The sequence below is a fragment of the Neodiprion virginianus genome, chromosome 2, assembly GCF_021901495.1.
Source record: "Neodiprion virginianus isolate iyNeoVirg1 chromosome 2, iyNeoVirg1.1, whole genome shotgun sequence".
Lineage (NCBI taxonomy): Eukaryota > Metazoa > Arthropoda > Insecta > Hymenoptera > Diprionidae > Neodiprion > Neodiprion virginianus.
In genome coordinates this window covers 15,447,392-15,471,553 of record NC_060878.1, presented here as the reverse complement: position 1 = coordinate 15,471,553, position 24,162 = coordinate 15,447,392, and the positions used below count along the sequence as shown (strand labels likewise).

Below are 24,162 nucleotides of genomic sequence, written 5' to 3'. Positions count from 1 at the left end.
CGCTGCGTGGTACGTGCACCAAGCTGAAGCCGTAATTGGAAAAAGAGAGCATCAGCTGCAGTCAGATCTCTCACTCTAATCGGTGATTTGCTGGGGGGAGGAAACACATGGACTCGTACAAGTATACCTCCCCACTTGCCTTACTGGTTTCCCCGCCTGGCGGATGCTTCCCGCTCTTTCGATCGTGCAACAGAGAGGTCCGGCTTCAGCTGTTGCTTTCTCTTTCTGATTACGGTTTCGGCTCGGTGCACAGACCGTGCAGTCTATCTCTATAAGTCTATATGGTACAGCTCCTCGAAGCCAGCATATACGCAAGCAACAGGCGAGCGTGGGAAGACCTCGAAGCATGAATCGACCATCCAATCCACCGAGCGCGGCTGATTGTGAACCGCTTTTTCCTCCCTCTAGCGACGACCCTGAGCTGTGGAAGTAGCTCCTATCGGGTCAAGGCGTTAATACGGAACAAGCAGGGAGTCGGAGTCGGCTCTCAGGTCTGCAACCACCTGCCGCACGGCAGTGGCGAACTCCGCGTACGAGTAGACGCGTCTCGGCTTTCTCTCTCTCTGGGAGGGAGACCAGTCGAATTTCCGGGAGAATCTATACCGCAGAAGGAAGATCAAGATAGACGGAAATCGAATGAAACAAGGCCCTCACTGTCAGTCGAAAGATATAATTGTCGTTAAATTGTACGTCGAATGGTAACGTATGTTTAAACCGACCTTGCTAGTAATCTTAATTTCATGCGTTTGCACATGTTTTACCGAGCGCCGGGTTCTGCAATAAGATATAATAATAAAGCTGTATTGTTACTGCACGGAGATTTAACTATATTGTAATTTCGAACGTAGATGAAGCGTTCTTTTTTTTTTTTTTTTTGAATTTATACAACGCGGTCGATTCTGTGAACGCGTTCTATCGCGCGCGAAAAGAACTCTTCAGCTAATCTGCCGGTATCTCGGCCAGAGTTGCAGATAATATACATAATACTATGTATCGTTGACGACTAATCCAGTTACCCGCATGTTACTGCATTTTGCTCTAATTCATTGTCAGAAGATTGTAATGGAATTTTATACCGTGAATGTTGCTCGGAATTATTATGAGTTTTCGAGATCGCTCGACTGCTGCATGATTGTACAGATTAATATCTGTTAGCAATTGCTCGATCACAGCGGCAATAAAGTTTCACGGATTATCAACTGTAACGGAAATAAAATGCATTAATATTAGACAGTTCAGTTCGTACAATACCTACAGAATTTATATAGCCTCAAAAGCGAAAATTGCATTAACGCCTCTTGGCAGAAATATTTAGAGAAGATTGTTCGAGAAATTTCAGACTGTTGACTGGATATCACGACTAATTTTGATATTTTGCACTCTGTGTAATATATTTCCGGTGAATTCTGAAAACGCTTGCAAGTTCAATTTTCTGATAATTACACAAGAATTGCTTTGAAATCTCGCTTAACGATTCGTCAAAAAATATTTTTAGATACCAACTTTCGACGCTTAATTATACGAGACCTAATATAATTTCGGCACGTCGAAACTAATTTGAACTCTTTAGGTACTGATAATTGTGAGTCAAGTTTCCGTGGAAAAAACTCGATTCACAATCAGTTTGATTGCGAATGAACGTGAATTTATTCGTAACGCGTTCGGATTCTGATTATCGATTCACGAATCCGTTCAACTCGACATAAGTAAAAAGTCAGAATTTTTTTGATTGTGAAAAAAGCAAAACTTGTATGTATATCTTTATAAAAATCTATGTATTCGTTTAAATTCATTGAAGCTTCGGGTAATTAGAGTATAAGTGCAAATATTTTCTCAAAAAAAGTGTATTTGGGGAAAGTCTAGCTGACACGTGGCACAAATTTGCGACCTTCCCACGCGAATAAAGATTTAATACATATATACACGTATATCTATACATAAGGACCGTGATTTACGACATTACATAGTCGTGATTATAGTCGCGTGGGGGTTATTCTACTTCATGTATGACGTCGGAGTCTCGAGTTTGTGTTACCGCATGTCTGACGAGACGCGTATGTCCATCACTTCCAAGCTTACAGAATATTCCCTTCCCGGCATGTCTAATTTCGATGAAAATCGAAAGTAAATTGGCCGGACCGTCTGAATCAAAAGTCGAGGACTCAAAAAAAACCGGTCGAAAAATCTCCAGCTATTTTATTTTCGAGAGTGGAACAATATCTCTATTATATAATTGTAATGAATCTAATTCCAAATAACATGAGTTGGCATATCAACAACTTCAAAAAATATTTTTATACTCAAAAAGTTCAAAATGATTGAATCGTGGCGTTTTCCATCTCATCCTAGTATTTTTCACCTTATTTTGTTCGTCATAGACACGTTTAGAGATCGCCTGAAAAAATGTTTAGAAGTAGTTATCACCAGTGGATAAAAATAGATTTTTGCTAGTACGGTATAACAGAAATGGATCAATAATTATATTTGCGCGTTGTGATTTCGCCGTAATGCAAAATTTCTTGAATTTTTTTAAGAAAATTTGTGGGGTTCTGGTCGACGTGTAGGATGAGCCCAACAACGTTAGATCCGATACAAAAAGACTAGACCCTAATCATTTTAAATGTTCTAATTTTTAAAAGTTTTCTCAAAATGTTGATATCTGAGCTTGTGACATTGGAATTTTCTAAGAATCATTTTTACCGTATGATAGGGATGTTATTTCATCCGTGTTCACTGCCATTAGCAGATATACCATTACTGGAAATTTTTTTTCCGTTTTTTTTCTGTTCCTAACTTTTGATCCAGACGATCTCGTCGATTAGTCCTTAAACTTGACATAAAGCGAGGCATGTTGAAATCCTAGAATACCATTTAATCAGAAGTGGGTATAAATAGTAAAGTTAATTTACAAGCTAACGGGGCTGAATGATGTCAGCCATGCCAGTTCGTCGCCGTCTGCTTCTGATGCCCGTAATTTCCTCGGCACGTCTTCTTGCCCATAATTAAATTCTCTCCAAATCTGCACACGTATAAATAATAAGCTCTTCGAACTCGCGGTTCGGTAGCAGAATATCATTCAAACATTTCTGTTTATACGTGAGGGAATTGAAACTGCGATTTGAAGAATCTTATGTTGTGCAACGAAGATGTTTAAGGTGTATTGGATTATCAAATATGTAGTCATTATTTATTGGAATACTCTGCTATTCTCAACAACGCCAATAACTTTTCATTCAAAAACAATCGAGAACAAAAGAAATTGCTGATAAAGTAGCTTACATTCGTTATTTTCTTCCATAGATTTCCATAACACTGTCGACTGCCTGTACGCGTATACAATAATTTTATCCTTTTGGGACAGGTACTGTACGTAGAGTGAAGTCAGATTTACGAGATTTTGGAGAGCGCACAAGAGAACCCCGAATACTGTGTGATTAGAATTTCATTTCAAAACATATTCGAGGTCAGATGAAAATTAAACCGCGCCATGCAAACACAGTCGCCACTGAAAGCTCCAATCTTGTGCTTACATGCATGAGTTCTCTCTTAATTAAATTTTCTAGGAGTTAACAGACTCCGTAGTATGTCGGGGGTAACTCAAATTTGCAGCTTGGCAGGAGACGTGTCGGTAAACTTCAGATAGTCAAAGTGCATTGGAATTGCGTCGAAATAAAAATCAAAATCAAGCTGAAGTTTGTAACGTTAATGTAATGATGCATCGTTGGAAAAAGTCGTTATTTTGCAACTTTAGGATTACTTGAAATTTCGTAAACTGTCAATACAGCATCAAGAAACTCAAATTTTGTAAATTCAACTTCTTGAGGTGTTCGGAAGGTGCAAAACAGTAATTTTTGTTTCAATTTTTCGATACATTAACGTTATTAACTTCAGCCTCGTAAATAAACTCGAGTTGCAGCAAATAATTGGGGTGTGGTTGATAAGAAATATTCTCGTATATTTTTACGGCATATGAGGCAAACCACACAATTCGATGAACACTTGCGTGACCCGATGATGCAATTCAATTGTCTGATCTTCGACCTTGTTCGTTAGATGAATTGCTTGCTGGAAGCAATATAGATGGCGGAATAATAAACCTACTCTTGTCGGGTGCCACGCCGGGATGCTGGAGCGAATCCATTGAGACACCCTATCGTGAATGACGTAGCAGCCCGGAGAAAACTCTCCCTGGCCTCGAATCCGCCGCAGGGTCCAAGGGTCAGGGTCATCCGCCCGGCTCCTCCGAGGGAAAATAGGTCACCCGGGCAAACCCCACCTACTTTCGGGGCCGACACGGTTTCGCCACTGACAACAACACCCATCGACGCTTCGTGATAGATGATGTGCGAATTAGCGAGATCATGCATCTCGGAGGCGTGAATCCTGCAGCCGTGGGGATTTGGCCAATGCTCTCCGGCTACGACAAGCTAGACTTTGCCAAGTCGCGGAGTCCCGAAGTTCAGGACCTGGTCCAAGGAACACTTTTTTGAGGCTTCAACCCATCGCCGAGAAACCGGATCGAAGATGGTTGATCTCGGGGATACTGGAAGCAGGGGTGGCAGATGGGTTTGTCCAAACGACAGGCATCTTGCCCTAAGAGCAAAGTGAGTGGTTCTTATCTTTTTCCACTTTCCAATTTGTCGAGAAATATTCTCTTCGGTTTGAAATACCGTTGACTTACAGCTTGTTCATTCACCGTAACGCAGTATTATATATTTTCTGATCGCCAGAAAATCCTGTTGTTTAAACATAGAAAATATACTTTTATCCAATTGCTTTTCACTTTCGAATTGGAATTAAAATCGTGCGTGACGTGATGTAATGTGATAACGGTTAAGCCGCCAGGTTAGACTGGTGCTTAATCAAATTAAATCACGCAGTGCTCATACAGGAAATTACAGAGTCGAATGCTCTAACCTTTTGGCGTAATTTCGTTCATTCATGTACGACGATAGATGGTCGAGTTTGAGTCTCAACCATCTACGAACCAAGAAGCAAGTATTTCCTTCATACCCTTTATTTCTCGACATTTTTCCCTCTGACTTCGCGCCGGGAAAAGTCGATCGAAAGAGCGACGGTATAACCATATAGGTATAGTTTTCTTTGCAGCACGTCAGCAGTGAGTACAGGTATAGATACAATGACCAGTTCTCCGCTGTGTTTAAAGGAAAATCCGACCTATATTGTTAGGTCACGTAACAGCGAACATCGTTCAGATATTACACTGGTTAAAGAAGCAGTCATGCGTATTTTCAAATTTTTAACATCCTCTTGAACAAGTTTGAACAAAAGAAATCCCAACGATACCCACTACTAGAATTATATAGTAATTACGACGAATAAAATTTTTCTCACAAGTGTGCCACAAATAACATTGCTGCAGATTTTACAGATAGTTTTTTTCTTTTCTTAACTTGTGATTTGAATGGTTCGGCCGATTGATTCTTAAATATTTGCATCAGGAGGAGTTGCTCAATCACATCAAAACGTCAAATCGCACTTGTGAAATCTCACTCCCTTTCGCTGTAACGTGCGTTATATGCTGAACCCTCGTGCAAAAGACAGCAACGATCGATCGAGTCGTAATTAGTGTTGCGATGGTGACGAACCAATTGAGAGGACATAGTATAGCTTGGGACTTCTTCATAAATGTCCATTGGGACATCCCCCGGCGGGGGTCATTCGCGGTAGCGATCCAGGAGTGTGAGGTACTTTATCAGCCCGCTCGACCCCTCGTGTATACCTACATATAAGTGTATATACACATGTCTATAACTGTATATGTGCAGTTGATAAGAATGGCGCAGTTTCGTTTGGTAATTCGAAAATCCGGGCACTGTTCTCGAATGACAAAACCTTGATCCCTTTACGCTTTTCACCTACCTTATAACCCAAGTAGCACACGGTCGACTCACATGTGATGTAGACATGGTGTCAGAAAATAAAGTCAACTAATCGGAGACTGACGAAAAGAACGTAATTGAAACCAATAGTTGACTATATGTTAGCCATAGCATGTTCACCAATGTCCGTTAGGTTGTCAATTTACAGCCAGTAGTGTACAAATCATCAACAAATAACCAAGCGAAACTTTGAAATTTCGAGAATTACCAAATTTCCTTTTTTTAGTCTATTATATTCATTGTCGCAAGTTCCGTACGATTTCCAATTTTACTTTCAACGTTGTCTTGACCTTGACATTTTCGAGGGCATTAATCGTCATAGGTGTGGCTAACCAGCTTCAATGCATCTCATGCGAATAGTCACCGTCTTGCCGACTTTCTGCCAACTCCAAGTCAAAGTTTCCAACTTTTGACATTATGACATCGGTTTTGATTAACCAAATTGACAGTCGATAATTCGACAAGTGTGCTACCTGGGAGATCAAAGGCTTTCATGCGAATTGGGAACTAAACTTTCTGAGTTAACAAAAAATATTGCTTTTTCCGCATATTTTTGTTCTTGCTTCTCGTTTCCAACCATCCACTTCTCTTCTGTAACGCAGATTGCGTACCGGATGGTCTGTGAAGACAGGGTCACTGGATTACAGAAGCGACTATCCTTCCGGGCCACAAGTTACCCTTACGGAGGAGGAACGCTGCACCATTATAGAGGTAATATACTTTCATAAGATTTTCTAACTTTCTTAGCTTCAGCTCGAACTGCAATATGCAGTTTTAGCGTCGACGACTGTTGAACTTGAACGGTCAACAGCAGTCAAGAGGCTCTTGTCAGTGGTATTTCCTAAGTGAAATACTGTACGATCAATTATCTGTGAGCGTATCTCGGTTTTATTTGTAGTCGATTATCGTGCTGTGAGATCATTGTCACAGTTATTAAGGGTTTCGGTTCAATAGGCTTAAGAAGCGAATTGCAAAAATCAAGAGTGTGCAAAGTCGAAATTAAGTATATTCTATGAAGCACTTTCTCCAATTTCCATTAGAATTTTCAAACTGAAGCAACTTAGATTATTTTATTACTTCTGCCCAATCGAATTCATACCATGAACTCCGTAGAAATCGCAAAATCTATCGGGCTAATTTTTAACTTGCCAGCTTCATTTGCAGATTTTGTCAGTAACACGTGTCACCAACAAAAGTCGATTAACCCCGAAACGGTGTGAGTATGGATTTTACACTACCTGCAGTAGTAGAGCTGGATTAGTGATCTAAAATTACTATAGCTGATAGAGCCTATAGTAGGTATAACACGTAGAGTAGTAGGGTGCTCTAGTTTGCAACAGAATATAATAAAATATGGCTAGAGCTATTTGCTTTATTCTGTCAATAATTTGATTGACGCAGATGGTTGTTCGTTTGCGGACCTCAAGAAGCTGCGATTCGAGAATTATTCAACATCTGTCCGTCCGATAACGTTATCTATAATCGAAATAGACACCCCAAAGAGAAAGTTGTTGAGGGAGCGGATTCAACGTTCACATTCTAACATTACGTGACGGCACACGTGCCTGAATACTCGTGTACACACCTTGTAGATGCTACATGACATACGGTAGGATCGAACACCGTATACATACGCGAACCAAGATCGATAGTCAAGAGCTTTCCATAAAGGTAGATGTTATCGTTCTGCACGCAACTCTCTACAATAGACCGCTATGATTATCGTTTCGACTGACGACTGAATTGTCTCTACAATGAATAGGTACTGTAGGTACCTAACGCTGTGTTGATCAATGCTGATAAGTGCATTTCAATTGGTGCTTCTGCATTGAACAAAGTAGTAGCTTCTGGTAAATTCAAACCGACAAACTGACAAGTCGTTTTCAGATTTACAGTACATCGACGTCTGAGATTCAAAGTATACCCACTCAACAAAGCCCAACTTTGGACATAACATATGAACGGATCCACATTTGAGGAGGCTTGTTGGAGTGAATCTTTCCATTAGGCTGAAATTTGATCGTATTATATAGCGGCTGTGTACTGCGATATAAAAATTCTTCAATTCTTAGGTCACTAGACCTTACCGTTTAGGAGAACCATGTTGATTACTTTTATCAAATTGAACTTTCGTCTTCGAATTTTTAGCATTTCCTATCGTCGGTGAAAAATATAATCTAATGTGTTTTTGGCATGTCTGTGAAATTCATTTTTAGGTAGGTCCTCAAAAAATGCCAATAAACGCGTTCTTTTGAGATTTTGAATCATGGATATGCGAGAACCCAAAAAAAAAAAAAAAATATTTAAATATTTTTTGTATCAAATCGTAGAAATTTTGAAATATATTCTGCATTTTCGAAGCGCAGTGAAAACGGGGCCATGTTTAACTAGGTTAAAGTGTTTCGCCTAACAGTAAGACATAGAGATCAAAGAATAATTAGATGATTTTCATATCGTAGTATAGATTATAACATGGAAAAATTTTAGTCAAACCCATATTTTCAACCGAATAAATTGGACTAGGATTCTTGGATTTCAGTCCATGTAAATCACGGCTGATTCAAAATGTCTAATAATTTTAACCATGATCATATGGTTTGCTAGAAGCTTCCAGCCTGTGAAACTAGTTTTTCAGTTTCATTGCATGGCGATTATCCACAGGTTATTCGTAGAGCGGAAGCGCTGGATTTATCGGAACAGGAGCGAGTGGGAAGATTGGTCGACAGGCTGGAGAACATGAAGCGTAATTGCGTGAGTGCCGGAAACTTGTCTGGAAGTGCAGACACCTCGCACAGTCGATATTCTTGCGCATTATGCGGTGAGAAATTCACTGTTCTTGGAGCTGGTCCGGCGATCTGCAAGGATTGTCGCAAGCACATTTGCCAGAAATGTGGTATTGAAGCAACGATGGTGTCGTGCGGATCACAGATTGGCTTTGCGCAAAATTCCCAACGACCCAGGCTATTCCTCTGCCGAATCTGCTCGGAAACCAGAGAAATGTGGAAAAAAAGTGGCGCCTGGTTTTTCAAAGGACTTCCGAAATACGTTCTACCCGATAAGAAACTCGTATGTATATATTATACCCACTGCATTTTTAAATTCCGATAAAGAAAAGCGCGACCAGATCTCTTCCGAATCTAGGAGCGTGGCAGACCGAGACGCACCTCGAGAGCATCGTCGTGGGCTGTTGTCAACAACCTGAGGTCCCTGGAGTCTCTGGAGCCAGATTCATCTTCTGACGAAGACGCGGGTCGTCGCTTGGCGATGAGCCGTTCGCTCGGAACTCACGAGGCTTCATCGCCAACGCCAACTTTGGCTGAGGAGAAGAACAATCGATCCTCGACGCCAGTTTTTGGGCCAAGAGGCGACGCTTACAGTCGGCAGAATTCCGGAAACGCGGGAGATTACAGTAACGGCCTTAGATCGGCTTCTGCTACCGATGTCGGTCAGAGTCAATTTTCCTCCACTGCATCTGTGCAACCGCTTCCCTCGCCACGAGGTTCAGGTCATGGAATGCAAGGCCGGAACTCTGGGCAAGGATTTCAGTCCCAGTTTATGAACGAGCATCGTCAGACATCCGCGGACCAACTTAACAGCAATCAGGTACACAGCTTCAGGTACGTAGGAATAGGATTGTTGAGAATAATGCACTAATTTTGGGTTGTTGCCGCCTCGCGTGATCTACAACCTTACAGGAAAGACTCCATAGAGTCGAGCAGCAGCCAGGGGCTCATGATGTTGGATCAAAATCAGAGTCACAGTCTACTCCACTATCACGAAATGGATCCGGAGATCCTGGTCGTGAACAACGAGGGTCCGATCAACAATCAGAACCATTCCGAGGCTCTGCAGCAAATAGTACGGGGACTAGCTGGTAATTATCCATTCAGCACCAAAATTATTCCGCTTATTGAATGAGAAATCACATTATATTATCCGTTACACGTGCCATCAGACGATGAAGGTCTTTATCACGTCTTCACACTTCATTAATCTTCAGTCGACTCAATTATGACACTCTCGTGAAATTTTCCTGATATTCCCACGTGGCAAGAAAATGTCCGAGATTTTCTGTTTTTCGAATTACACAAGTCAGACTCTCCTCAAAATCCCTGCATCACCATTAAGTGGTAATTTCCACCCTGATGTATGAGCAGGGATTCAATGAAATTACTGCGACCGGAAATTTGCAATGTCGGAATAGCGGGGAAATCATCCAGTTCCGTACATTGCAGGCATGTGATGAAAGCAATGCCCACTGGTTGTCTTAAACCTTCCATCACGCAAGTGAATCGTGATCCAGCGTGAAGGAAACGTTAGACTAACTTGTTTCAATGCTCGAGGCACGTGTCAAGCATCGATTGTGAGATGGGGATTGGGTTCCAGGGTTGAATAGAGGAATTTATGTCGTTACGCTCCTTGAGCAACAAGTAGCTGTCTCCTCTTATCCCGTACGCTTCTCCCGTCTTTCTACTCGTCCTGAATCGCCTTCTTCCCTGTCAGTCAGTTGCGACAGTGATCCAATTATGTGGGTAGAAAAACTCGATTATACCCGTACAAAAAGTTCACCGTGGGGTTGGAAAGCTCGGATAAAATCGAGTGCTACTCAAACACGGCGCAACTCTCCATCAAGGCTGTGATTACAGCGGCAGCGGGGGATGGATACGGGACACTGGAAGTCTCATTGCTATACGACCCCGCGGCACAGTACCTCCAGTGCAGAGTGCAGCGTGCGCGAGGCCTTCGTCCCATGGACATCCACGGTCTGACAGATTCGTTCTGCAAGCTAAACATCCTCCCAATTGCGATCGGGAGCCCGTCCCAGCGACTCAGGACAAAAACTGTTCACAAGACCCGGGATCCGGAGTACAACGAGATGGTAACATTCTACGGCATCACGGAGACAGACGTAAGTTTAACGGCGCTCCGTTTCGTGTCTCTTCCAATATCGCCTGGAATTGTAATACCTATTTCAGATGAAAAATGGCAGAGCACTTCACATATTGGTACTTCAAGACGACCGAGCGGGCAAGGATTTCCTAGGAGAAGCCAAGCTGCCGCTCTGTCAGCTTCAACCGTATCGAATGATCCACTACAATGTTTATCTGGAGAATCACTGCCAGGTTCGTGATTCAAGGTTACATTTTTGACTAATATATTACAACGAAGTTGTGTTCGTACCCCTTGTACACCCTGGCATGGCTAATACCGTTATCATATTCAGTCACCAGTTGCTGAGACAACCAGTATCATTGTCTGATCATCCTCGAGACTTGAAAACGACAACACCTATTCAAACAGTAGTCAGTCACGAATCGGCTTATCTTGATTCGTCAGCTCCGAAACTCTGAAGCTGGAAGATTACTAGTCCCTCGATATTTTCGTAAAAGAGTTGTAGTCTTATTGCAGAGTTTCGTGAGGCTCCAATTCACCAAATTTTGTCACTTCAGATCGAATTATCCGACACTTTCTGTGGGTCGCCGATTGCAAGTTTGGATCTTGGGGGTATTTGTCACGTCTATAAGAAATGGTCATGTTTGAACTATAGGTGGACCACGAAGAGGAAGTTTGGGGCGAGGATCTGAGTCCAAGGGGTCAAATTCTGGTAACCCTGAGCTACAGCACTCGCCGACGCGCCCTCTTGGTCAACATTTTGCGCGCTGCGAATCTGCCGGCAATGGACAGCAACGGGTTCTCTGACCCCTTCGTGAAGCTGTACCTGATAAAGCGGCCGGAAGACAACTCGCAGCAAACGAGCGGGTCCTTCTCCAACATCCAGTACAACAAAAAGAAGGAATCTCGAAAACCAACTTCCGCAATTTACAACACAGGAATCAAGTGGAAGACCCTAAACCCAGAGTGGAACGAAGAGTTCGCTTTCGAGACACGGCTCACGGATCTCACCAGTCAGATGTTGTGTCTCTCCGTTTGGGACAAGGACCTCGGAAAGAGCAACGATTACCTGGGTAATTAGAGAATATCGTACACTACATGGATTAATTTTACATTACTTTATTTTCATTGATATCGGTACATCTCTCTTTCTTATTCTATCTCGCAATTGAGATCCTTACACCAATAAGTTCAGTATCGGATAAAATCTAACACACGGAAAAAACATGTTCGATTTACATGAATGACGGTAATTATTTGGGTGAAATTTTTTTGGAGTAAAAATTACTTAGATTGCGATATTTGACGACTTCAAAGAACATTCGCGCATGTCACGTCGTACCTATGAAAGGAATTGTCACCGCGATCCCTCTAATTTTTTCACCGAACAAGTAACCATTTCAAAGAAAACGCTGTATCTCTATCAATTTCACGAATTTATTGATAAAATTTGGAGATAGCATTCGTAAACATGTATCTGTCATAAAATGCATGTTTGGGAGAAAAAAACCGCTTCTTTCTCAGAATAATTTATTTAAAATTTACTATAACTATAAGATTTTTCGGGGCGAGAATTTTTCCGAGATGTAATGCATATTCGAAGCAAAATTGTTTTATTTCAAAACAAGTACATATTTTATTCATGGAGAATGAAATAAGCAGGGTAAAATGCCTTAGAATGGCCAACACATTTTTTCTTCATTTTCCCCCTTGAAAGTACAATCGATCTCCGTCAATTCCATACAAAATTAATATTTTTCGTTAATGATTAGTTGTTTCGGTAAAATAATAACATTAAAAGATAAAAATCACGTATATTTTAAATGGAAAACTGCGTCGTTACAGCGGATGGTAAAAATCAAGTAAGGGCATCATCATATTGGGCTCAAAACTTTTGTTTTTTTATTTCAAAACAAATGATGGGGGTGGGGGGCACAGTTGAAATTCGAACATTGGACAAATAAGAATCATCCTAACATACACACTTACCTGTATAAATTGCTGCTTGTACATATTTTCACTGTTTTCGATAGAGGAAGAATCTGTATTCGAGTTATTTTGCGTGAATCCACTTGCATGCGCGGTTTTTACTTTAAAGGAGGTCTCATACTGAGCTGCAGCAGCAAAGGAGAGCGTCTGAGACATTGGATAGACGCAATCAAATTCCCGGACCATCGCCATCAAGCATGGCACAGTCTGCAAGAGGATCCCATCCCAACAGAATGAGTAGTCACTATAAATCGTGAGCTAATAATTTGTTACGATGTGCACTATACGCAAGTATAAGGTTATCGCGAAAACATGTCGCAATATAATATTGTAAGTCTCGTGAGTATAATTACATTCCGTGCCAAAGTAATTTGTTTACTCTGCAACTGACGTGAAGTAAAGTTTCTGCAATGCAAGATGAGTTTATATGCTGAATCTGTAACAACCAAGTTGAAATCGAAGGATTTATTCAAAGTCATTCAAGATCTCTGTTTCTAGTAAATAAACTGGCGATGGGCGTTTTCTATTAAACAAAAAAATTATAATTAATTAATAAGGTATAAATGTTTGCCGAATGTATAAACCGTGGTGCGCATATAATAAGTGATAAACTAAAAATCTGATTGAATTTTTTTCAAATTTTTGTGTCACGTCAATGGAACTAGGGATTGCCAATTTCTTATTTATAACAAGTTGAATGATGATGAAGTTTAGTGCAATATTAATCTTTACATGCTAATCGAATAAAAAGTAATTCAATAGTTGGCTAGATTGTAGTGTGATTTTTTTGGATCATAAAAGATGAATTTGTAGGCAAGAAAAAAGGCCTCATAATTTAGTAAATGATTAAGGACGTGAGTCACAGGCAGACTGATTCGGATTGTTTGAATTGTGACCCATATTCTCAACATTGAATTATGTGGTTTGATACTCTTATATAGATGAAAATTGTTGACATTAAAGTCTCCTTCCAGCCATTGTAACAATGACAAATATTATTACACATAAATCGATTTATCTAAGCTGTTCAAGATATAAAATGAAACATGTTGAAAGAAAATATATACTTATATATATATATATACATATATTTATTATGTATAATGTACACATTAGAGTGGCCGTTTTTTCAGCTTTGGCAAAACTTTTTCGGTCACCGCTTAAGAATGTGATCAAAATGTGTGTAAAGTTTGAAAGCGTTCAAATAATTTTAACCCGTGCCGTCGAGCGATTAAAATTTTAAATGAAAAATGTATACATGTTTTCGATACCAATCCTTGAATGTATATTGCACACGTAATACCAATCGTAAAAGTCGAAAATTTGGTAATTTTTCTACTTACAAACATTACAAAGATAATACAGATGGGTATTTTCAATTTTTCAAACTTTTTGATCACGGCTCAAAAAATCTGCAAAAATAGGATTTCATATCTCATAGTGTGCGCAAAAAGTGTGCCGAGTTAAAAATTCTTTTCACCGATATTATACTGCATGTCTAATAGCATAAGGTCGTAAAACGCTCTCTGACGACCTTTTGTTGTTGAAAAAGGCAAAGGGGCGTATAATTTTTTTTTTCATCGTATCCAAGCTTAAAGCATGAAAATATGGTCAGAAACGTTGAAATTGAATTACCATTTAATAATGATCAAATGGAAGGTCGTGTGTCCTGGTAGATATGAGCTTCTACTAGGTATTGATTCAATCATAAAAATGTCGACTAATTGTAAGACGACTAGTTCCTTAAGATTGCATCTGCTGAAAATAAATTTTTTCACTTTTCTCGGGCTCAAGTATTAATTCATCAACTAAAAGCGAAAGGTCGTACGTACTGATAGATACGACCGTTAGGTTCTGGTAAAATTTGAAAAAATTATCTACTACGGTAATTGCATAAAGGCGTAACTGCCAAAAATTATTATTTTGTTATTCCTGTCATTCCGGTAATTGATGATTCGGATAATCAATGTTCAGAAAATTGACATGCTCACTGTTTAACTTTTTGTTTTTATTGTCGAGGATTAAAATTTTTTTAAAGATTTCTGAATTGTTGCAGATTTTGATTCATCTGTGGGATCTAGTGATTTTTTTTTTTTTTTTTTTCTTTAAGATGGCTGCGACCTTTTGTTCTGATCTTTTTTTTCGTGTATACTTATTAGTGGAAAAAAGTTGTATCTGCTGAACATACGACCATTTGCCTTTATGTTTTCAAATGCTTGATTTCAATTGAATTATACGTTTTGATTATTTTAAGAGCGAATGGTGAAAAGAAAAAAGTTATACGCCCTTTTCCTATTAAAATCGCATTTTTGGTCGTTACAACTTTATGCCATTAGTCACGCGATATGTGTAAGAAGTATGGTGCGTATTGACATCGAGAAAATACATGTATTTTTCATTTAAAACGTCTACTGCTCGATGGCATGGGTATTAAATTATCCGAGCGCCTACAAACTTGAAACGCATTTTTTTTTTTTTTTTTGCACACCTTGCTTACGTTTTCAGGGGGAGCGCGAAAAGAAATGTCCAAAAGCGAAATAATGGCCACCCCAATATGCATAAATACATATAATAATAATATTATAAGCGCTGTTTTTCCTCATAAAAAATGTACAATGAGACGAGCGTCCAGTGATAAACGAATCATACGAAAATTAAATCTAGCTAAATCGCTTAGTTAATTCGCTAATAACAATAAATAGTTTAGAGAATTACGCAGTATGCTATGTAATACGCAGATTATATACATAATATTGATGATATAACGCGTCATTTTATCACAGACAATCACGTATTATACCTATTATTATATCTATATTATAAAACATAAATCAACCAGCAACAGCTCAGATCACGCTTTATCACGACTATAATAGACGATAAATAAAACAATTATTGAAGTTAAACTAAGCTCTGTATTTAAAAAATTCGCATATATGGTCAAGAAATAAAGTAATTTATTTTAAAAAATGAGACTGTAGTACATTCTCTATGTATTCAAGCCACGCTTACAATTATTAGTAATAAGACTAAAAGTTACAAATACTTCATACTCTGTAAAAAAAAAATAACAGATTGAACGGTATCTGAATATCTGTGTCTGCCAATTCGAAATTCCGAAATAAAAATAATGTATTCCGTGATGTGAAAATCATTTCAAATTAATCCGCGATAATATTACGGACCTTTCGTCACGGATTTGAACTCGATTGAAAAGCCAAGAAATCAAATAGAAAACGATCAAAACGCTAATATTTAACACGTATTAAATTTTATACGAAGTAAATTTAAATTTGTACGAAAAAATCTAATAGAAATGGATAGAAAGGAAATTGTATGTACAGATTGGATCGAATTGAAGTTATGTCACAATTCAAACACAACAAAATGGGAAGTAACTGAATCAGTAAACTCACATTCTAAACAATAGAACGATAAAATTTTATTAATTTTCGTACATGCAATAAATTTCCTTGAAAATTTTGGCGACAAACATCAAAATGAATCTTTTTTAATACGATTCAATTTTTCCGATTACTAGGCGGCTTCTTACAAGTAGGTATACTGAAAAATAAAACTCCAGAATAATTCTAATCCCAGAATTTGAACTTCAGCATTAAGAAGGAACTAGTTTTATTGGATCAATTTATTTACACGTCCGATATAATGGTTTACACACATTTACGCAAATATACATTTTTCTTGCACGATTTGTATTATGCTTTATATAATACAGGAAGGGTCAACATTGCCGTGTTGTTAGATGATGTTTGTACAGGTAAAATTTATAAAATATATTTTCCGTCGGTGCCATGCATGCATAAAAGTTGTCATATATAAGTTGAATCTTACAATTACTCAAGAATGCATTGGCCAGACCGTATGAAGCAGGTTAGAGAAAAAGAAAAACACTGTTTAAAAATCTCCAATAATCATATTTTTGCCAATGATAGTGAACACGAATGAAACACATCTCTATTAATTGTGTAAATTTCAATAGATCAATATTCAATATTAACAATTGAAGAGAAAGTTGTCATCACTGGAGTGGAAAAAACAAAATTTTTTTAGTAAAAGCACAACAGATGCTCGTCACCAATGTCACATGTGCGTTATAACTATACCACAATGTTAGCTATCTTGAAGTTTTTTTTAGATAATTTATAGAGGTCTAATCAAGGAGCAGAATAATTGCAAGAAACATTAGAATCGGATCAAAACATCGGAGTTCAATCGCTTCAAATTCATGAAAAATTGTGAATATCTTAGCCTGTGTTGTTTAAATTTGCTCGAAATCATTTCTGTTGCACAGTAGGGATGAATGAGGTTTCATTAGAGTTTTGAGCATCATTGAAGCAACTCACATTGTTGAAAACTATTTAAAAAGTTGTTTTCTCTTTTCGTCACTTTTGATTCAGATTGACTGACTGATTCATCCTTATTATGATTTCCTTCGACAAATTTCAGGTTAGTCGCTAGAGTCTTCTTCAGCTTCGCGTAGCCATCTAACCAACGGTTGAATGTCTTTTTTCATTTTCAGTCTCACCTGTTTCTGCATAACGTCATTGTTATCCTCATCATCGAGCTCGTACCACTCAAGAATTTTTTCCTCTGACAATATATCACAATTGTATAAATTTTTGAACACAAACAGAATTGAAGATACAGTGTCCAATGTAGCAGCGGTGTCTTGAATAGCTCGCAAGCAATCTGTCTGAGCTTCATATGATTTGACATAGTTCAATATAACCATGTCAAAATACTCCAACATCAGTTTCAATGTCTTCTGGTAGCTTTGTGACGAAATTTCTGAACCAGAATTGCTGAGATACTCCATTGGTAAACTTAATACAGCTTTAACTACGTTGTAAGAAACTTCGCGAATAGTAACATTGTAAGCATATCTTGATGAATTAATTTCTAGTATCAAATTCTCGCATTTGACTTTGTCCTGATATCCTCGCATCAAACTCTCCATCACTTCTGTAAAAAACATGTGCGTATCATCAGTGAGTGGCATCTCAGCAATCGATTCTTCATCGCTGCTACTGTAGTCTTCAGGATCATCAGAATCATCGTCGGACTCGTTTGTACATGTGTATTTGAAATAGGGTAATTCTTGATCAGTGTCAGGATGAGCTTTGCTCATGGAGATGTAAGTGATACAATCATTTGAATCAATTTGCATGAGGGAATCCGTGTGAACACTTTCCAATTTCAGCTTAAATTTCGGGCCCAAAATACAGCCGTCTATCTCAACTGAATTACCCAACTCACAGCCGGAGAATAAAACTGAATTTTTAACGACACAATCATCCCCAATTCTCACTTTACCCAGCAAGTAAGAATTTTCAAGTCTCACATTATTCCCCAAGTTACAGCCTTCTCCAATCACAGAACCTGTGATGCGTGTGTTTTCTCCCACATTACTGTTTGGACATACCACACAATCCCGTTCCAATGTACAGCCTTTCCCAAGAATCGAGCTGTTGTGTTTATACGTACATCTACGTAGGTACAGAAAATACATACAACTTGGCATCATCTCAATGGTTAGGGGATATCCACGTTTTTGAAGTATGTCTCTGATTAAAGTATTGTAATCCCTCCAAGATGTGACTGGCAGCGCGTATTCTTCTGGATCTAATTTTTGCCAGTAAATTCGAGAGTCTAGAATTTCCTCGTTGATTAAGACTCCACGGATAAAGTCTTCCATGGTCTGAAAATGATGTTGAAGATATTCGGTTGATAGTAAATTCATTCCAATGTTTAGAAGGGTATTTAAAAATTTCAAAACAATTTAATAAACCACGATTAGGTGTTAATGACAATCATAGAATAGGATGTAAAAATATCATTGAGTAACATTTTGACGTTAGTATCATTGTAACGATGTATGTCGAGAAAAATCGTTACATTATATTTTAAACACTTGATTCCTGCAAAGTTATTCTAGAATTGCAAATTATTTACTTTTTCCTCAATGTTTCGTAACATTGACATCGCTAACTTCAGCCTTGTTCGAAAACACAATCCAAACTGACAAGTCTATTGTATTTCTAAACCCATTCTATAATATCGTATTAGAAGCTTGCGTATCACATCAAACTTTTTCAGCAGAGTTATGTGATTCTGCAAAGAACTTACCTGAAAATCGAAATTGTCAGAAAACAAGGGAAGCACCGACGCTGAGCAAAGGTAAATATGAGTTTCCAGTAAACCGCTGTGTATTCGGACACAATCGTGATCCAAGAACAACTGTAATTCCAATTTGACTTTTCTGTCTTTCTCTGAGAGTTTTTGATGAAACAAAACTTTGTTATTCGAGTTATCAGCGGCAATTAGACAAGTTTTGTTTTCTTTCGCCGGAAAATTGTTAGATCCTAAATCACGGAATATCAGCGTCATCGCAGCGCCTTTGTCTTGTTTTGACTTAAATCGATGCCAGTCGAGAAGCCTCTTTAGATTGGCATTGGTGAAAGCGTCGCCTCTGATCAGGATGAAGTCGCCGCGAATGATACCTTTGCTGTCGATGTCTCGTAGAGCATCGCCAAGCGAACGGCAGCCATCAGAGACGATTAAATGTACATTGATAAGGCCTTTGTAATTTTGACTTTGTACGTACGATCTTAAAGATTCAACGTGGTTACTGCAGTACAAAAATAACTCCTGTATATCGTTCCTCACTAAAGTTTCTGTCAGGTATTCCAAAAGTGGAATATGAAAAACCGGCATCAACGCACTTGGGTAGAGCGTCTGCATGGGATGTAAATTTGTGGAGAAGTCATCTGCTAGAACAACAGCCTGTCGGACCTCTTCTTTCTTCAACTCCGTCGCTGCCATTTTATTAGATATTGTACAACCGGTGATTAACCCACAACTATCTTGTTAACCCTCGATTGTCAACCCTCGATCACCCTCAGTCCATCCACAACTGTCAGCATGGAATGCGTTTATACTTCTTCTAGTTCTTCTTTCTTTTGGCTATTTCCAAGTCCTAAAGATGGCGCCGATTATTCCAGGGACGTAAGATATCGTATTTGAACAAAGGTTATCGTATTATTGGATTATATTAAAACGTACCATTAATGATGCGTAGAATATTTTAAATGTCATTATCGTAACCGTATATCCCACGCAATACTCAATTTATATGCGATTTTATGATCTTCTCTCATGTCGGCCACCCGTATGGCGCGAAAACCTGCATAATTGGATTTTTTTAAAAATCAAAGTAGATCTAGTTTCCAATAAACTGTTGTTTATTATCATGAATATTAAAATTGCAACAAATATATGCATATCGTAGATTATTTATCGTCCTCTGTTTCTTTTGATACGTCAATGTTTGAGTATATTTTCTTACGCATTAGCAATTTTAGTACACCACTTCAGTAGCGTTGCCATAAGCACGGTCTTACATACAGGTCTTGAAACTCATCAAAAGTTGCGTGGTGGGGGAAATACGCTTACGGTGCATTTTTTGTTTTTCGACGCTGCCGCCAGTTCGCACCACTGATATATATATACACTGGATTGGTTTAAGCGTGGTGCCGTCACGCCAATTGAACGGTAGCCATTTTGTACAGATTCTTGTCACTTCAGACATATATATATATATATACGTGATATAGGTATATCTTCAGTCAACGAACTCTGATTCGAATTTGATTGAAATGTAAAACAAATAATTGACGTGCTCCAACACATGTGTAAAACAATATTATTTGTAAACTTAGCTTTGAAATCACGTAAACTACAATGCCGTATTCGTTTTTTACGAGATGCGTTGATAATTGTAGAACGTCAATTATTTTCCGGTCATTGCAATCAAATTTGAATTGGAGTTTCAACTTTTTCCAAAGATTGGACTCGCGGCCACCAGCGGAGTGCTGCGGGCAGCTAAGCATATTTCTTTCAACGAACACCCTAATGCACATGTGTGATAGTCACGTGACTTTCAGCAAGATTGGTAGAGGCATTCTGCGCATGTGTGACTTTTACGGTTTCATACGTATTGCGACAGTATAACTCCACTACTGACATACATGATATAGCGATATCTGGCCAGACCCCACCAGATTATAGTTTGCCTGTAATAATTTCTCCACCCTTGCGGCGTTTAATTTCATGTTTAAGAAGATAATCAATCTACGAAAAAGTATCTGTCAAACATGCCTGTGAGTCTATCCTTTTCAATTTACTCAAATTAGTAATACAAGACTTATTTTTGTCTTGAAATTGTCGATTTGGTTTTCCGCATTCAGGAGCTGTCAAATGGGTGTATCCCTTTGATATCATGAATCATAACGCGGGGTCACAATTTAACAGTGTCGTTGACCTTGATCCAATCGACCTACTAACGAGATGTTGATAGTCAAAGATCACTTCAGATTTACTCTTAAAGTAAATCACGGACTATAATTTTACCTAACCTAATTTAACTGTCAACATGCTATTACCGTGTCAATAAATTCTGACGTGTTTTGCTTTTCTACTATTGATAGACTTTCTCACTTTCACATTATCATACCAATTTTGCATAAAATTTCAGGCATATCATTCAAGTTTTTTAGAAAATAACCAAACGGTTGGCAACATGGCATTGCTACCGTTCAAAACCCAGTTTCGAGGACCAGCACCGTCATTCAGTAACAAAGAATTAGACATAATAGACGAAGCTTTGTATTTCTTTAAAGCAAATGTTTTCTTTCGAACCTACGAAATTAAGGTAATTTTTTAATTTGTATAGTTACATTAAATAATGTATGTACTGTACACTTATATTACTACCACTTCTTCGCCCTTAAATATTCTACAGAGCGAAGCTGACCGAGTCTTAATTTACATCACTTTGTACATCACTGAATGCTTGAAGAAATTACAGAAATGTGCAAACAAAAATCAGGCAACCAATGAGATGTACACCTTGGCTATTTCCAAATTTGATATTCCAGGAGAAGCCGGTTTCCCATTAAACTCTGTTTATGCTAAGCCAAATACTGCGTCTGATGCTGGTAAGACCATTAAATAACAAAATCAAACACATTTTCCTAATTCTTTCACAAATTGCTACCATTACTTCAAGTGTAACACAAATATGAATTATATTCTAAATTTTGTAATGGTTTTTTTCAGATTTAATGAGGCAATATTTACAACAGTTGCGCCAGGAAACTGGCATTAGAGTCGTAGAAAAGGTTTATGGAGAAGATGGAAAGCCCAGCAAATGGTGGCTGTGTTTCGCCAAGAAGAAGTTTATGGACAAGTCATTATCCGGACCTGGCCAATAAATTGTAAATTATCTTCTCTTACAATTCAATCCAATCGCTGTAAGATAGGTTCATTTTATGGCTCTTGTCTTTTTCTGAAGAGTGAGCTACATGTTAATTATTAATTGTTTTTCACACTTCTATTAACATCAATCAATAATTTTTAGAATTTTTCTGCAATGTTGAGTTCAATATGTTTAATTTATTAAGAAAAAAAAATATCCGGCTGATAGTTGTAATCAATTTTAAACTACTAAATGTTCCCTGTTACGAATTAGATAGGATTTCATTGGAAAAATATTGTGTGTAGGTAATTACAAATCCTGCAAACACAATATGTTTAATTAAATAAGGAAAGAAAAAAATATCCGGCTGATAGTTGTGGTCAATTTTAAATTGCTAAATGTTCCCTGTTAAAAATTAGATAGGATTTCGTTGGAAAAATATTGTATGTAGGTAATCACAAATCGGGCAAAACACACTTCAATTGTATTGTTTAATTTATTACAGATAAAAAAAATATCTAGCCGAGAATTCTAGTGGATTTTAAAGTGTAAATGTCCCTTGTTGTAAATTAGATAGGATTTTGTTGGAAAAATGTTATAGGTATGTAGATAATTACAAATCAGGCAAACAAATGGTACGCACGCATGTGATGAACCAACGGCAAAGGTAAAACAATTTGTGAAACGTATAAATATACCTACGCATATTCATCCCACGTAATATAATTTTCAATAAAAACTTTATTTTATATTGCGGATATAAAAATCGGATTTAAAAAATTCAGCCATAGCTTCATTTCCCGAAATTTCTCCGAAATTATTTTCGGCTAACATGCATTTCACGATTAGAGCATAAGTGTACGCAATACATCATCTTCAGTTAACGTGCGACGTGCTCCAAGAATTAATTTAAATCACTAACGCCTAAGGGCTCAGTCTCACAAGCCGCGACGCGGCATGCATTCGTTCTTGGCGCAGCGGAATTCGCGCTTCCAAAAAGCTGCAATCTTATTGGTTGCTGGATCTGTGTTGCCGCACCGTGCTCTGTGAAACTGAGCCTTAAGCGAGGTCTTTGTATACAGGGTATGTAAGTCTGAAATTGGTATTTACATACCTAAATATCTACGCGGTAGAAGAAGCCCTGATTTTAAAGCTGGTTTATAGCCGCTGAAATCGCTGACATCGAGTGATGTCAACGGGGATGTATGTACAAAGGCCGTGTTCGTAAATTGACTGACAGTACTCAAAATTCCCTAGGACAGAGTCAGAGCTATTCACGAACTTGGTAGCGCAAAAGAGATAAAAGATTGCTGACAGTACTGTCAGTCAATTTTCGAACACGGCCAAAATAGATGTGTGTCCAAACCACTCTTGGTGCTGTTTTCGTCACAAAATGGCTGAGCTTGCCCAATCGGATGCTGATGAACTTGCTCAAGAGTTGGCACAAGATGGTGGCAAAGTTGATTGCAATTGATTGGACTAACAACTTTTGGGAACTTAGATGACACGGAGGGTTAGACAGAGATGGACAAGAACGAATTCTTTGCCAGAGATCAAGCTATCATAGGGTTTTCGAAAAAATGCAGCTACGTACACATAAAACCTACTCATATATATTCATGCCTAATCCTATATGCTCCAAAGTCTGGAAGTGTTGACCTTGTGCGACTGCAGCGCCATCTACCAGCGAAAGAAACGAGGTCCGTTTGATCAACGAAACATTTCATTTCTTTGTAATCCTCCATATACAACGGTTCCGATGCCACTTGAGTGGTATTACTTTTATTCCCGTATTCATAGTCCTTCCTTGAGGAACAAGGATTCCTTCACGGAGTAGTAGGAAGGAGACAACACTCTGCGATAAAACTTGTCTCCAGTTTTGAGGTAACGTAAGAGGAATTGTATAAATGCGATTTGAGCGCTTCTTACGGAAAAAAGTGAAATTTCCGCTATAAAATGTCAAAAAAAGGGCGGCAATCGTAACTTATAAGCCTCCGTTTTATAAAAACACTCCGTAAATTAGTAAAATACGCATCTGAAGTGACTAAAAACCAGTAAAAACCGAGTGATTGCTTTTCTAATCTCAACCGACATTAAATC

At 38.4% G+C, this 24,162-nt stretch overlaps 3 protein-coding genes across 17 annotated transcripts; 2 read left to right on the top strand and 1 right to left on the bottom strand.

Annotated features, from left to right (window-relative positions):
* Nucleotides 1–172: 172 nt before the first annotated feature.
* On the top strand, nt 173–14,937 carry LOC124298892 (rabphilin-3A). Of its 15 annotated transcripts, none has more exons than XM_046751493.1 (12): nt 173–184; nt 481–686; nt 4,073–4,604; nt 6,506–6,614; nt 7,068–7,117; nt 8,565–8,969; nt 9,045–9,520; nt 9,599–9,777; nt 10,550–10,812; nt 10,880–11,026; nt 11,452–11,869; nt 12,895–14,937. In XM_046751493.1, the coding sequence occupies exons 3-12, from the start codon at nt 4,563–4,565 to the stop codon at nt 13,020–13,022; spliced, it is 2,217 nt and encodes a 738-aa protein (XP_046607449.1). In that variant the 5' UTR covers nt 173–184; nt 481–686; nt 4,073–4,562; the 3' UTR covers nt 13,023–14,937. The 15 variants fall into 15 exon arrangements, with proteins under 15 accessions (XP_046607449.1, XP_046607448.1, XP_046607447.1 ...); XM_046751492.1 differs by having other exon boundaries at nt 7,056–7,117; nt 10,559–10,812; XM_046751491.1 differs by having other exon boundaries at nt 7,056–7,117; nt 10,556–10,812.
* Nucleotides 14,855–20,341, bottom strand: LOC124298893 (translation initiation factor eIF-2B subunit epsilon). The gene is made up of 4 exons (XM_046751505.1): nt 20,152–20,341; nt 19,869–19,989; nt 18,933–19,782; nt 14,855–18,504 (listed from the first exon to the last, which is right to left on the bottom strand). Exons 3-4 carry the CDS (start codon nt 19,626–19,628, stop codon nt 17,254–17,256), a joined length of 1,947 nt encoding a protein of 648 aa, XP_046607461.1. The 5' UTR covers nt 19,629–19,782; nt 19,869–19,989; nt 20,152–20,341; the 3' UTR covers nt 14,855–17,253.
* Nucleotides 20,342–20,805: 464 nt separating this feature from the next.
* LOC124298895 (actin-related protein 2/3 complex subunit 3) lies at nt 20,806–22,820 on the top strand. Its single transcript, XM_046751511.1, has 4 exons — nt 20,806–20,965; nt 21,340–21,516; nt 21,607–21,802; nt 21,924–22,820. The coding sequence occupies exons 1-4, from the start codon at nt 20,960–20,962 to the stop codon at nt 22,076–22,078; spliced, it is 534 nt and encodes a 177-aa protein (XP_046607467.1). The 5' UTR covers nt 20,806–20,959; the 3' UTR covers nt 22,079–22,820.
* The last annotated feature ends 1,342 nt before the right edge of the window (nt 22,821–24,162 follow it).